Source organism: Centropristis striata, chromosome 1 (genome assembly GCF_030273125.1).
Source record: "Centropristis striata isolate RG_2023a ecotype Rhode Island chromosome 1, C.striata_1.0, whole genome shotgun sequence".
Classification (NCBI taxonomy): Eukaryota; Metazoa; Chordata; class Actinopteri; order Perciformes; family Serranidae; genus Centropristis; species Centropristis striata.
The window spans coordinates 797,284-811,996 of record NC_081517.1 but is presented as its reverse complement, the minus strand read 5'-3'; the positions used below and the strand labels follow the sequence as shown (position 1 = coordinate 811,996).

Here is a 14,713-nt window from a genome sequence, read left to right as displayed (position 1 = left end):
AAGAATAAAACACATGTCAGGGGGACTAAAGGTAGAAATAAAAAAAAGTTTTTAAAAAAATGAAAAAAACATGATATAAATATATTGTCTTTTAAAGTGCTTAGAGATTTTATTTAGCATCTCTTAGTAGTTGTTTTGATATCTTTGTAGTTGTTTTATGTTTCCTCGTGATCACTTTGAGAACTTCAGACATTGAACTCATCAAGGCTTTATTTGTTTTTTCCAATAGCACCTGAAGGCAACCTAATTAACATCACCAATAAACAGGTGTGTGTGTGAGGCAGGATAGCTACTTTAACTCCCTTTGTCCCAGAAACAGACTTTGCAGGTCTTTGTGTCTCTCAGACAGCATGAAGGGGCTTTTTGTTGGACTTGTGAGGACTCGGCGGGCTCTGGGGACCAGAGCAGGCCTGATGGTGCAACAACGAGCCGGTTATATCTCCGGGAAACCCCCCAAAGACCCCACCAGCCCCGCGGTGAGTCCACAGGAGCTGTTGGGTTCCCGTCCTGGAGCCGGATTCACTAAAGTCTTCTTAAGATAAAATTTAAGTAAATTCTTAAGGAAAAAAAAGGATGTTACTAAGAATGTTCTTCAATGCTATCCACCATTTTTTCTTAACCCTCTATGTCAGTAGTTCTCAACCTTTTTGAGTCGCGACCCCCAATTTAACATGCATGTTGTCCGCGACCCCCGCTCACTGAACACAATCTCACACACACAGTTCAGATCACCCAAAAAAAGAAACAAAATGACCAAAAAAATGGAAACAAAATGACCAAAAAGACACAAAATGACCAAAAAAAGGTAACAAAATGACCAAAAAAGACACAAATTGCCCACAAAATGACCAAAAAAGACACAAAATTATTTAAAAAAAAGACACAAAATGACAAAAAAAGACACAAAATGACAAAAAAAGACACAAAAATGACCAAAAAAAGGTAACAAAATGACCAAAAAAGACACAAATTGACCACAAAATGACCAAAAAAGACACAAAATGCCCAAAAAAGTCACAAAATGACTAAAAAAAGACACAAAAATGACCAAAAAAGTAACAAAATGACCAAAAAAGACACAAAAATGACCAAAAAAAGTAACAAAATGACCAAAAAAGACACAAAATTATTTAAAAAAAAAAGACACAAAATGACCAAAAAAACAAACACAAAATGACAAAAAAAAAAGACATTAAGTGACCAAAAAGACTAAAACACATTAACACATGAACACTTTAACACAGTGGAGACAGAGCTGACTTCCAAAATGATTTGCCGACCCCCAGAAATCATCTCGAGACCCCAATTGGGGTCCCGACCCCAAGGTTAAGAATAGCTGCTCTATGGTACGGTGCAGCCCTCAGGCAACATCCCCATTTTAGCCTGTCAGATTTCTACAATGCATGTTTTTAAGTGATGTGATACTTTAAAAAAGAGGGAAGAGTAAAGGAAACCACTAGCAATGCTTTAATTTGTCACATCTGGAAAAACTCATCATCATTTCAATGGGTCGTTGGTTAAATGGCACAAGTTTGCCTACAGACAACATTCAGACAAGAAACCGGTTTAAAAAGTTCCTTTTATAATGTTTTAAAATTTGAAATTGTACCCTGAAGTTTTTCTTCAGATTGTGTTTATTTAGTCTATTTTAAGACAAAAAAACCCCACTTCAAACACTTTTTTTCCTAACTGGCATCATAATGCGTACCATGGAGGGTTCATAATTGTCGTATGTCTTAGGAAGTTCTTAGTTTTCTCTTAGGAAGTTCTTAGATTTTTTAACTTAAGATCACTTGCATGGTTTCAGTAACTTCATAGTGATTAATTAAGTATCAAAGACAACAGCTGCCTCCGTGATTTACTAAGAGGACCTAGTAATGTAATCTAGGAACATTTCACACAGACTGAAGGACATTTACATTAACTGACAAAATAAACTTTATGTGATACATTCACACAAAAAAACTACCCTGACCAACTTCAATGAGCAAAATGTTAACACATTGTCTAGGGCTAAAATAAATATTAAAGAAATCAAATGAATTTCATACAAATGTGTTCAAGTAAATACAAATCAAGACTAACCTTTTCACTTTTCACTGTAGCTAATTTAAGACTGCTGAGGGCTTCTCTTAAAGGTGTGAAGAAATTTGAGAAGAAATCTAAGAACTTTGTTTTTAAGAATATTTTATTCTCAAATTCTATCTTAGGAAAAAAAAATAAGAAGAAAGAAAACTAAAAAGATTAAAAATGTCTTCATGAACACCAAATCTTCTTAAAATTTTGTCTTAAGAGCAAAATTAAGAAGAAGGTGCCACTTAAGAAGCTTTTTTTTCCTTAAGAATGCTTTATGAACCTGGACCAGGATCTTAAAGTGAACCTGATGAGCTTATTTCTGAATAATTCTGTGGTATGTATTATATTTTGTCCTGCAGGAGTCCATGTTGGTGCTGACCTCGATGGCCTTAGTCGTCCTGGGACCTTCTGGTTGGGTCCTCGCCAACTTGGACCATTATAAAGGGATTGACTGATGGACGTGGCCCTGAACGCATCATTCCCTCTTCCAGTGTGCTGCTGTGAAACCATTTGAACATTTTGAGACGTTTTGTTAACATAATAAAGTTTACTTCTTAATATCACTTTGTTTTGCAGCAATATGCTATTTCTTTTTAAGGAAAAATATTTTTTGTTTTGTTTTTGCATTAGGCCTGAACAAGAATAATTAACTATCTAAATACTATATCGGCCATTCTCAGGCACTAAAATAAATATAAATATTTTGGTCCACAAATGTAACAGGTGTCAAACTTTAAATTAGTCACTGATCCAAATTTAACTGACTTATAAACTATATGAAATGTAGCCTATTTAAAATGTTTTTATTGGACCAACTATTTTAATTTAGACTAGCGAGGTAGAACTGAGGAGTGATAAACTAACATGATGAAACATGTGAATAATTGATTCTTGCCTTAGTTCCCTAAAATACTCCATGTTAACATGGTCTCAGTAGAAATGTAGCTCTTATTTTATTTATTCAGTTCAGTTTTTGAATGAACCCAAAGGGTGGGAAACTTCAGGGACAGACAGTAAAATATAAAAATGTTCAGTTAACATGGCCAATAAAATATAATTATAAAATATGCTGTTTTACAATTTAATGGCTTACAGGTTCATCTCAACACATAGAATATGATGGAAAATCAATGTCAAATAGCTCCAACCAAGTATTGATTCATATAGATGACAAACTATTCAGAGGCCAACATTTACATATTAAACATACTTTTTAAATTGGTCTTTTTAAATATATTTTTTTGAGACAGTGAATTTTAGGTCTTCATTAAATGTAAGCCATAATCATAATTAGAAGAAATTAAAGGCATGAAATGTTTCATTCTGTGTGTAATGGATCTATATAATGTGATATTTCCACTTTTTGAATTTAATTACTGACAAACTTTTCTGATATTCTAATTTATTGAGATGCACCTGTATAGTTGTCGAAGGTCATATATACAGGAAAAAAGCTCAGTGGTGTGGATTATTAGGTATGTTATCAGTAAGACTTGGTCATTCAGCCATTTGTTGTAAATGTTTTACATTTTAATGACAGAATGTATGAGGAAGTAATTCATGGGACAGAAATGGAACTGCATAGCAGGAATCACCAAACACCTTAAATGGTACAGTTACAAATAAGAATATATGAGTTACAGAAAAATAGTTACAGAAAAATAAACAATGCAAAAAATTAAATATAAATAATATAAAAAAAATAGAAGAGTAATTAAATGGAAAAGAATGAAGCAAAGACAACTAAATAATTATAAAAAATAAATAGAGGCAATATTACATGTTGTTACAGACATTAAACGCAGTGCATGTGTTGATAAGCCCTCTACAGCAGCTGTTCTCAACCTTGGGGTCGGGACCCCAACTGGGGTCGCGAGATGATTTCTGGGGGTCGCCAAATCATTTTGGAAGTCAGTGTGTGTTAATATGTTTTAGTCTTTTTGGTCACTTAATGTCTTTTTTTGGTAATTTTGTGTGTTTTTTGGTCATTTTGTGTGTTTTTTTGATCATTGTGTGGTCAATTTGTGTCTTTTTTGGTCATTTTGTTTCCTTTTTGGGTCAATTTGTTTCTTTTTTGGTCATTTTGTGTCTTTTCTGGTCATTTTGTGTCTTTTTTGATAATTTTATGGTCATTTTTTGTCCTTTTTTTTAGTCATTTTGTGTCTTTTTGGGGTCATTTTGTGTCTTTTTTTTGGTCATTTTGTGTCTTTTTTGGTCATTTTGTGTCTTTTTTGGTCATTTTGTTTCCTTTTTTTGGTCATTTTGTTTCTTTTTTGGGTGATCTGAACTGTGTGTGTGAGATTGTGTTCAGTGAGGGGGTCGCGGACAACATGCATGTTAGATTGGGGGTCGTAGAGAACTACTCCTGGTCTAGAGGTCTGGAGGACTGAGCAGAGCTCCAGTTCTCCTCTGCTCCAGCAGGCGTCACCAGCTGTCGGCGGAAGTGAAACCTTTCCTCTGCTTACTAACAGGCAGCAGCATCCATAGCGGAGCTACGCAGGGACGTTATAACGCTACCAGCTCGCTGCTCCCAGTCAAAGTGCCTTTAAAGCAGCATGAAGCCGCAGCTGGCTGGGACCATGAAGCGGCAGGAGTCAGCAGGAGGAGCAGGAGGAGCCGGGGAGGCTGCTGGGACCCTGCAGGAGGAGCTGGTCGCAGCCATCCATGGCGCGTTTGAGGTGGCTGTGGAGATCGCAGTTCGAGAGGTGACAAAGCTGGTCGGCCAGGCTTCAGGAGACCTCTACGAGGAGATGCGACGAGAGAACCAGACCCTGAAGCAGAGACTGCAGAGAGCTGAAGCCCTGCTGGACTCTGCTGGATCTCCTCCTACACACCAGCTCCAGGACAACAACAAGCCTTTAGATCAGCCGCCTCACGGCAAATACGATCAGAAGAGCCCAAATCCAGAAGGGAGCAACGTGCACATCTGCACAGGGGTCAGAGGTCACGCTGCTCCTGCAGGTCCCAGCCGAGCTCACCAGCCTGCTGACCCCCAGCAGGACCATGAGGAGCTGCAGACCCAGCAGGTCCCTGATGCTGCTGCACAGAAACATGCAGGTGATGCTGTGACTGCAGGTACAGAGCAGCTTTTATTTCCTGTTTCATCACTTTCCTGTCATCACACCTCACAGGTCAATATACAGTAGAATATACAGTACAGGCCAAAAGTTTGGACACACCTTCTCATTCAATGCGTTTCCTTTATTTTCATGACTATTTACATTGTAGATTCATCAAAACTATGAATGAACACATGTGGAATTATGTACTTAACAAAAAAGTGTGAAATAACTGAAAACATGTCTTATATTCTAGTAAGCAAAGGGTGGTTACTTTGAGGAATCTAAAATACAAGACATGTTTTCAGTTATTTCACACTTTTTTGTTAAGTACATAATTCCATATGTGTTCATTCATAGTTTTGATGCCTTCAGTGAGAATCTACAATGTCAATAGTCATGAAAATAAAGGAAACGCATTGAATGAGAAGGTGTGTGTCCAAACTTTTGGCCTGTACTGTACATTTGCTTCAAATGGTATGCATGCACGAGGGTTGACACCATACTAAAATTTTCAACTCGATACTGATACTCAGGAAAATATTCCATACTCGATACCATTTTCGATACCACAAGGATAAAAACAAAGACCCCAAAATTTAACAGAAATATTTTTAACAACAAGAAAAATGCAACATGTAAAAATTAGAAGAACCACAGGTTAAATATTTATAATTAAAAAAAACTGTTGTCCAAAAAACCCCTGCAACTATGAAAACAAACTTCAGATACTCGATACTTTTGAAAATGAGAAAATGTATCCAGATACAACGTTTTAGTATCGATACTTTTCTGAGTATCGATACTTTTGACAACCCTTGTATGCACAGAAACTGCATCTTAAAATATGTTGCTGACTGTTTTCACACATTTTGCATACAAGTGCCAAATTGTGGTGAAAAACACACGCTAGTGTTGCTTGTTAATGCATATTCATAGTAATAAATGAAGCGGTCAGTGCATGTGGTAGCTACTAATAGTCACTAAAACAATCCTGACTATTAGTAGCTAACACATGCACTGACCGCTTCATTTATTAGTATGACAGGGTTCATGCTGATGCATGGAACACACATGGCGGATCATGACCCAGTGGGCCTGGCCTCCTGTGGCCCCTGGGCCCCTGTGGCCCCTGGGCCCCTGTGGCTCCTGGGCTCAGGCCTGCAGAGGCCCCACCACCTCCACAGGAGCAGGACAGACTTTATAGTTGTTCAGCCTCTTTCTCTTGTTGCTTTGTGTGTCTTTGTCGTCCTTTTTTGTTTGGTGGTTATATGTATAAAGAGAACTGGATCCAGAGTTGGAGGAGGGGCCCAGTTGATTCCTATGAAAGCTGCTCTGTGGTGCACCAGGCCAAGTTCTCTGGTGCCCACAGAGCAAGTACAGACAGTCTACTGCTGGCCGAGCCGGCTGCTGCAGATCTAGCTCCCCGCTAACTTTAAAGATGGATAGATGGATGGATGGATGGATGGATGCATGGATGGATGGATGGATGGATGGATAGATAGATGGATAGATAGATAGATAGATAGATAGATAGATAGATAGATAGATAGATAGATAGATAGATAGATAGATAGGAACTTTATTAATCCCTCAGGAAATTGCAATTCCAGCAGCAGCACAACACCAATACAATAAAATAGAATAAAGTTAAAAACTAGTCTGATTGTGCAAAATTAGAGTTCAAGAGACAATAAAAAATACTCCTGACCTCTGTCCTCCTTTGTCCTCCTCCAAGTGTGGTGTTGTACAGTTTAATGGCACGAAGTGGTAGTTATATGATTTTGTTCTGCACCTCTTCTAGACCCTACAAATGTTATCTGACTAGATTTTGTAAAGTTTTTCCATTTGTAGTCTTTTTATGTTTCTTTGTGGTCACTTTTTTCATGAAGTGTCTCCTCGGTCCATCTGTGTCTCCTTAAATGACATTTTGTAGATAAAGGCCATGGGGCCCTTGGCCCCAGCCTGGTAGGCTCATTCATCAGTCCATCCATGGTTCCACAAAAAACATTTGAATATAAAGCAAAAATGCAGAACATACTATGGTGGAAAACATCCATTAAAACCCTAATGTGACAAAATCATCACCATGTATGTCTAGTTCATGGTTTGTTTTATTTAGATGTAATTTGTAAGCTTAGATGTCTGAAACACCTTAAATACCATCAGTGTTTTACAGTAATCAAGTTCTGCTGTCGTTAATCCTTAAAGTAACATAATCCATACACTTTATTAATGAATACAAATGGTTTTAGGGGGATTTCTGTTTTTCTGTTACCAAGAGAGAGTGGAGCAGCCCAACTCAACAATGTACTTCACAGAAAATGTTCTCAAATATCTGTAATTCATAAAAATGTATACTTTCCCAAACAATTTACAGAATATATATATTTAATCATGTCCCAGTAAATAATCCAGATAAATGTATTGTATCTATTGTTTCTTGCTCACTGTGTTAACTCTGATGTTCTGTTCTCAGGAGCCAGTGAGGAGGTGTCCCGTGTGTGTGTTCTGAGGGTAAAAAGCTTGAACCGGAGCAGAGAAACAGCAGAACGAGACTCTCCTCCTCCTCCTCCCAGCGAGGAAGACGAGTCCTCCTCAGAGCCTGTTAGAGTGAAGCAGGAGGAGACGGAGGAGGAGGAGGGGGAGGACTCCGCCTGCTGTCTAGACTCCATCAAGATGGAGGACTTCAGTCTGGAGTGTATGTCAACGGTCCAGTCCAAGATGCTGGAGGACTGGAAACCAGAAGTTCTGGATCATCTGAGCCAAGACTCCAACACGTCTCTGTCCTGCAGCAGGCTGGCTCAAGGTGAGACACAAACCATAGAGATCAATGAACTTATCATCCTGTTTGGTGATTCTTCTCTGGAACATTTAGACCTCAAGACTCCAGAATTAAAGATATTAGAGACTCAACTACTAATGAATTAAATAACATGTCTATTTCATTCAGACCAAGGCCTTTCTATTGACTGGTTTTGTATTATTGATCAATGCCACTTACTATAGGTTCAATTATCTATCATATGACGTAATTTTCCACTATGTGGAGTATATGTATGGCTGTATATTAATGTGGCTGAGGGCTCCATTATATGCTGTTTCAATGAGGCTTTCTCCTGATGCAGTTCTGACAGCAACAGAAATTAAGGGGGGCAAAATGCTTCAAAAACGCTTCCATATTCTTTTCAATCAATCAGACTTTATTTGGATAGCACTTTTCATACAAGAGAAATGTAACACAAAGTGCTTCACATAACAAAGGAAAAAGAAAATAATAAAAATGATAATAAAACATAGACACTAGCAAACACCCTCGGCCCGTCCCATTAAAAACAAAACACAAACTGAGGAGGTGCCATCTCAACGTGGAGCAGAGAGGAAACGCTGGAGGCAGCTTAGAAATGTATTCATTAAAAATAAAGTAAGGTAAGATAAAATTAAAAAAAGTAAATAAAAAGTAAAAAGCTAGATAAAAAAGATGAAAATATATACTTTTGGTTGATTTATACATAAAAGTTGACACTTTTACCATGAAAATATTCAGTCTTGGTATAATTAAGTTATTGGAGGGGAAAAAAATCAAATTTCCTCTCAACATGACCACTGTTAGTGTGGCTCCGTCTAGTTTTACTTCAGTTATGGAGCCTGAGGATGTAGTTTATGTGTCTTAAGCCGAAAAAATCCCACAGTTTCTTTCTTATGGTTTATTGAAAACCTTTCATTTGAGCATTACAAACAACAAACTGCAGCAATCCAAAAAATAATAATAATTATGAGCACGGTCATGAACTAGTGTGCTCTCCTCGTCTCCATAATCCTAATCAAAACAAAGTACGCAATTATGACGTTACACACGTCTCAGCCAATAAGAAGAGTGCAACTCCTACCAAGGTTATTATAGTTAACGAAAACTAACGAAATAACGAAAACTAGAATTGAAAAAACATTTTCGTTAACTGAAATAAAAATAAAAACTAGAGTTTTTTTAAAAACGATAACTAACTGAAACTGTATTTTGTGGTTACAAAACTAACTAAAACTAACTAAAATTATAGTGGAAATGTCCTTAGTTTTCATTTTTGTCAACTTTTTTCATTCATAATTCAGTGTTTCTATTTGAACATGCAACACATGGTGAATATGTTTACTGAGACTGGGATGTTTACACTAGAACCAGAATACAAAACAGTTAATAACCTTATTGGGGCTGAGATGATAAACCAAAGGAAATAAAGGAAACATGTATTATGACCTCTTTGAATCTGGCACCCAACACATAGCCCATTACAAAAAAACTAAAACTAACACTAAAACTAATAAAAACTAAACTAAAACTAAGCATTTTCAAAAAATAAGAACTGAACTAAAACTAAAAAGCTCACTCTAAAAACTAATTAAAACTAACTGAATTTGAAAACAAAAATTCACAACGAAATTAAAACTAAAACTAAAGAAAAATCCAAAACTATTATAACCTTGGTTCCTACGAACCAATAGGCATTCCTACAACCTCAATAAAGAACTATAAACTTATGAAATACAAATCTGGATTATTTATCAGCTTGTACAAAATGTCTCTAACAACAACTAACCTTCTCAAATCTTCCCTCCTTTTCCTCAGACTTCCCGAACATGTTCCAGCTGGAACCAGCTCCGGTCCCCGAAGCGGCTCCGCAGGTTTACGGGGTCCATGTGAGGACGGGCCACCGCAGCAACCCGGCCCACAGCAACCTGTACACCTGCAAGTCCTGCCAGCAGACGTTCCAGCTGCCCAGCCTGCTGCGGCGCCACTACAGCCAGTGCCAGCAGAAGCTGCAGCAGTTCTGTCGGACCCCCGTAGACGGAGGCAAGAGGACCCGGCTGCAGCTGTACCCGCCCGGCTGCAGCCCATTCCGCTGCACCGAGTGCAACCGGGAGTTCAACCGCATGGAGAACCTCAAGACTCACCTCCGCATCCACACGGGGGAGAGACCCTACACCTGCTCCGTCTGCTCCAAGTGTTTCCGGCACTCCGGGGCTCTAACCAGGCACTTCCGCATCCACACCGGAGAGAAACCGTACGTCTGTGGACAGTGTGGGAAGTCCTTCAGGAACTGTGGGGGGCTGAAGTTCCACCAGCGCTCACACAGCAAGCAGCTACAGTAGCTACACGTTTAATATCTATGAGATGGACACGGCTTATTATGCAATGCTTTATATGGTTAAATTATATTTATTTTATGTAAGCGTTTGAAGTAGGATCGAACCTGGTCTCACAGGAATCCGTGGAATAGCCACGGATTCGCTTAACTCAAAATCCGTGGAATAGCCACGGATTCCTTCAAATTTCCGTGAAACTGACACGGATTTGGCTACAATGCAAGTTAATGACAGTCATATCCCGTGGCTATTCCATGGATATTTGTTCCTATTGGTTTGTTCCATTTTTTGGTCATTTTGTGTCTTTTTGTGGTAATCTTTTGTCATTTTGTGGTCAATTTGAGTCCTGTTTTGCTTAATTGTATGTAATTTTTGGTAATTTTGTGCCTTTTTAGTCATTTTTTGTCTTTTTTTGGTCATTTTGTGTCTTTTTTTTGGTCATTTTGTGTCTTTTTTTAGTCATTTTTTGTCTTTTTTTAGTCATTTTGTGTCTTTTTTTTGGTCATTTTGTGTCTTTTTTTTGGTCATTTTGTGTCTTTTTTTTAACCTGGTCTCACAGGAATCCGTGAAATAGCCACGCATTCGCTTAACTCAAAATCTGTGGAATAGCCACGGAATCGCTCAAATTTCCGTGAAACTGACACGGATTTGGCTACAATGCAAGTTAATGATCCCGTGGCTATTCCATGGATATTTGTTCCTATTGGTTTGTTCCAAGTCACGTGACTTTCAAGGTCCCGGCGGTCAGAACAAAAAACATGGCGGACAGTTCTCTCATTTTTAGTGAAAAAAATCAATATTTTGACTTAGTTTCTGCATAAAAATGGATTTTGATCACATTTCTAGCGAGAAATATATGTTTTATTTTCTAAATATTCACTCAGTGAATGTACATAATCACTTTGTATGTTGGAATAGCCACGGGATATGACTGGCATTAACTTGCATTGTAGCGAAATCCGTGTCAGTTTCACGGAAATTTGAGTGATTCCGTGGCTATTCCACGGATTCCTGTGAGACCAGGTTGGTAGGATCATACTTACTGCCAGGTTGTTGAAATATTAATACCCCTCATATATTGGTCTTTCCTTAAATTAATCTCTGGGTGTTTCATAAACTGTCAGATAAAAGTTGACCATTTCATAACGTCAGTTCGTGCTTTTTCACCTTTTGAGCTGCAGCAGTTGGTTGCTTGGTCCATAGAAATGTCCCCACTCTCTCTTTTTGCCCTATTAGGCTAAAATTTAAGTGGTAAGTGTTTATGTGAAGCTGTGTGTTTGTTTCATATACTACATGAAAAATAATTAACTTAGTCACAGTGACATGATGTCACCCATGGCTTGTGGACTCCAGTTCTGAAGCCATGAGTTTGGCATGTTGGCAGTCGCCATCTTTGTTCACGGCCGTCGCCATATTGTTTTCTTGCAACCAGCACATGCACAGAACGGATCATGGGCCTTTTAACCAGACTCATCGTCACTTAAACTGAAAATTCACTGTGAAAGAGTCTAAGTTGACAACACACAAGCTGTAAATCACAAGATAACCCCGCCTTAAAGCAAACCAAATTAGCCAAATTAGCAAAACAATTTATTGTCTATTTTGAACTCAACGGGACCAGATTCACAAAATGATCATCATGCTGTGTTGGAGAAAACTATAAAACTAGCAATTGAGACCATAAATGTAGGAAAAGGTTTTTTCAGATAAAACAGGTGCATCTCAATAAATTATAATATCATAGAAAAGTTTATTTATGTCAGTAATTCAATTCAAAAAGTGGAAATAACACATTATATAGATCCCTTACACACAGAACTAAAATTCAGTGTCTCAAAAACTTTGGATGTTACAATGTTTAATATGGAAATGTTGGCCTCTGAACAGTATGTCATCTATATGACTCAATACTTGACTTGAACTACTGGAAATGGACTTTTCCATAATATTCTAATGTATTGAGATGCTCCTGAAAACCAACTAAGAAGGAGGCTAATTTTCCTATTGACTTGCATACAAACTTCCACATTGGTCCCTCTCTTCAGGCCCGGAGCTCGCTGCTTTATTTTTATGCTAGCTGGTTTAAAGGGCGCGTGGCAGGAGGTGTGGCCTAAAGCAGAGAGCTGCATCGCTTCTAAACGGATCAATACACTCAGTATAGTTCTTCTTTCATTACTGTGGGTTAGTTCACCTCCTATACTTATCCCCTCTTTCATAACCTGAATGATTCTGTTACTGAAACAATACAAGTAGCTGTCTCTCAGTGATGATGTTCTATTTATTTGTCCTCATTAGTAGAAATGGACTAAGTAGAAAGCCCAAACTGTAGCTCTGTGATCAGCCACTACTGTATATGATGACTCAGTAGAACTCATTGATATAAAATGTGTGGAACCTTTCAGCGTAATACTAAGTGCCATTTATATAAAAACTTGTTTTCTTGATGGTTATTAAAGGAAATGAGTTTGTGTTTTTCCTCTTAAAGACAATCTTGTTTTTCTAATCTTTGTTTGTGTGCCTCTTGTATCATATGCATCTTATTTTGATTATGCTGTGTATGCAAAATTTCATTTCATTAATTAAAAGTGTGGAACTTGCTCAGACAGTGGACAAAGTATGTAATCTTTCTTTTATATGGCACCAACATACAGGTCATACCATGGAAACCTGCTGGTTTGCCTGGTGGCCCCTGATAAACCAACACTAATGTTTATATGATAACATATATAACTGGAGCCTGCAATGATTCATAAACCTAAACCATAAACAGATTGACCATAAACCATGAAGAGCACATTTAGCCCGGATCACCATTTTAATGTTTGAGTTAGTCAGGTGTGGAAAGCAAGAAAATACATTTACTAAAGCAGAGGTGTCAAACTCTGGCCCGTGGGCCAAATTTGGCCCGCAGTATAATTATATTTGGCCCGCGAGGAAATACCAAAATATAATACTACAAATCCCAGAATGCTCTGCTGGTGTTTTGGCTTGAACACAGTAGATCAGTGTGGAGCAAACTGAGCAACAATTAAAGTTGTCTTTATGCACTTTTTCTTGCTAGTCCAAGGCTTGAATGGTTGCACATTCATTGAAGGATATTATTATTAGTCATTTGGTTTATTATTGTTATTTTATTCTCACATTTATTTTCAGCCTGTGGAAAAAGATTACTGTTAAATTTGAATTTAAAGAAGGCCGCATATAAAATAAAGGGACATACGATTTTTATTTACATTTTATTTAAGAAATGAATGCCGTTGATGTGTTTGTTTGTTTTATTTGATATTCGATTTTGATTGCAATGTTAAGTTATATCAAGCTTTGCTTGTTCCATTTCGTTTGAACTTGTTTAGGTCAATTTTTTCAATAAATATCAATGTTGGCCCGCGACTTTGTCCAAGTTTTACATTTTGGCCCACTGTGTATTTGAGTTTGACACCCCTGGTCTAAATCAACTGATACCAGAACCTGCTGATCCACCTCAAGACATCAGTCTCTGAATGTGAACTGAGGGTTCAGAGCCAGTAGAGGGCAGCAAATACCACATATAATATCTATATATAATAGTAAGCCCATGTAATCACTATCATATTGTTATGAATGAAGGATATGAAATTGTTATGTTCATATTAGTAATGCAATAAGTGTTAAGACAGTTTATTCTTTCTTTTTTTTAGGAACAATTAAACATTTTTCAATACAAAAGCATGAAGTGCACAGAGGGAGTTTAAAGCTTTATCTTATTCTCAGCTCTTGTTCCTACTGGAGCTTTTATATGTACAAAATGATTAAAATATACAACTTTCAGTTAAAGAAAACCACAGTAAAAATACATTAATAGACAGTTAATACATTAAAAGACTAATTTAAGAAAAAAAAAATAATGAAGCTCTCAAAGATAAATAGATTGTATATTTATATAATAAATATGCTGCTTTTTGTCCATTATTTTCAGAGTCTGATTGTTTACATACAGTCATGGAAAAAATATTAGACCATTGTTTTCTTCAATTTCTTGTTCATTTTAATGCCTGGTTCATTTGTTTGGACAAATATAATAATAACAAAAAATAACTGATGAGAGTTTATTTAAGAGCTGATATCTAGACATTTTTCATGTTTTTCCTGATAATAACCAAAATCATTATCAAGAAAACCATGGAAAATGTCCAGATATCAGCTCTTAAATAAACTCTCATCAGCTATTTTTGTTGTTAAAACAAGGAGAAAAAAGGGTGGTCTAATATTTTTTCCATGACTGTTTTTAGATTTTTGATTGTAGATTGTGATGCTTGAGCCAATTCTGTTAATATGAAAACTGAGAGAAGGTCAGAGTAATAAGTGGGCTGCCTGAATGTATCAGTAGTGTGTGATTAGCTGAGAGATGGTCCTGCAGACAGTAAAGAGCCTGTTGCTGCTGGATGATGAGCTGCAGA

At 37.3% G+C, this 14,713-nt stretch overlaps 1 protein-coding gene and 1 long non-coding RNA gene across 2 annotated transcripts; both read left to right on the top strand.

Annotated features, from left to right (window-relative positions):
• Window positions 1-298: 298 nt before the first annotated feature.
• On the top strand, window positions 299-2,639 carry LOC131984708 (uncharacterized). Its single transcript, XR_009395587.1, has 2 exons — window positions 299-476; window positions 2,436-2,639. It is a non-coding gene; the product is annotated as an uncharacterized LOC131984708 (long non-coding RNA).
• Window positions 2,640-4,631: 1,992 nt separating this feature from the next.
• On the top strand, window positions 4,632-10,447 carry LOC131960792 (zinc finger protein 394-like). The gene is made up of 3 exons (XM_059326092.1): window positions 4,632-5,151; window positions 7,615-7,944; window positions 9,760-10,447. The coding sequence occupies exons 1-3, from the start codon at window positions 4,632-4,634 to the stop codon at window positions 10,281-10,283; spliced, it is 1,374 nt and encodes a 457-aa protein (XP_059182075.1). The 3' UTR covers window positions 10,284-10,447.
• Window positions 10,448-14,713: the final 4,266 nt, after the last annotated feature.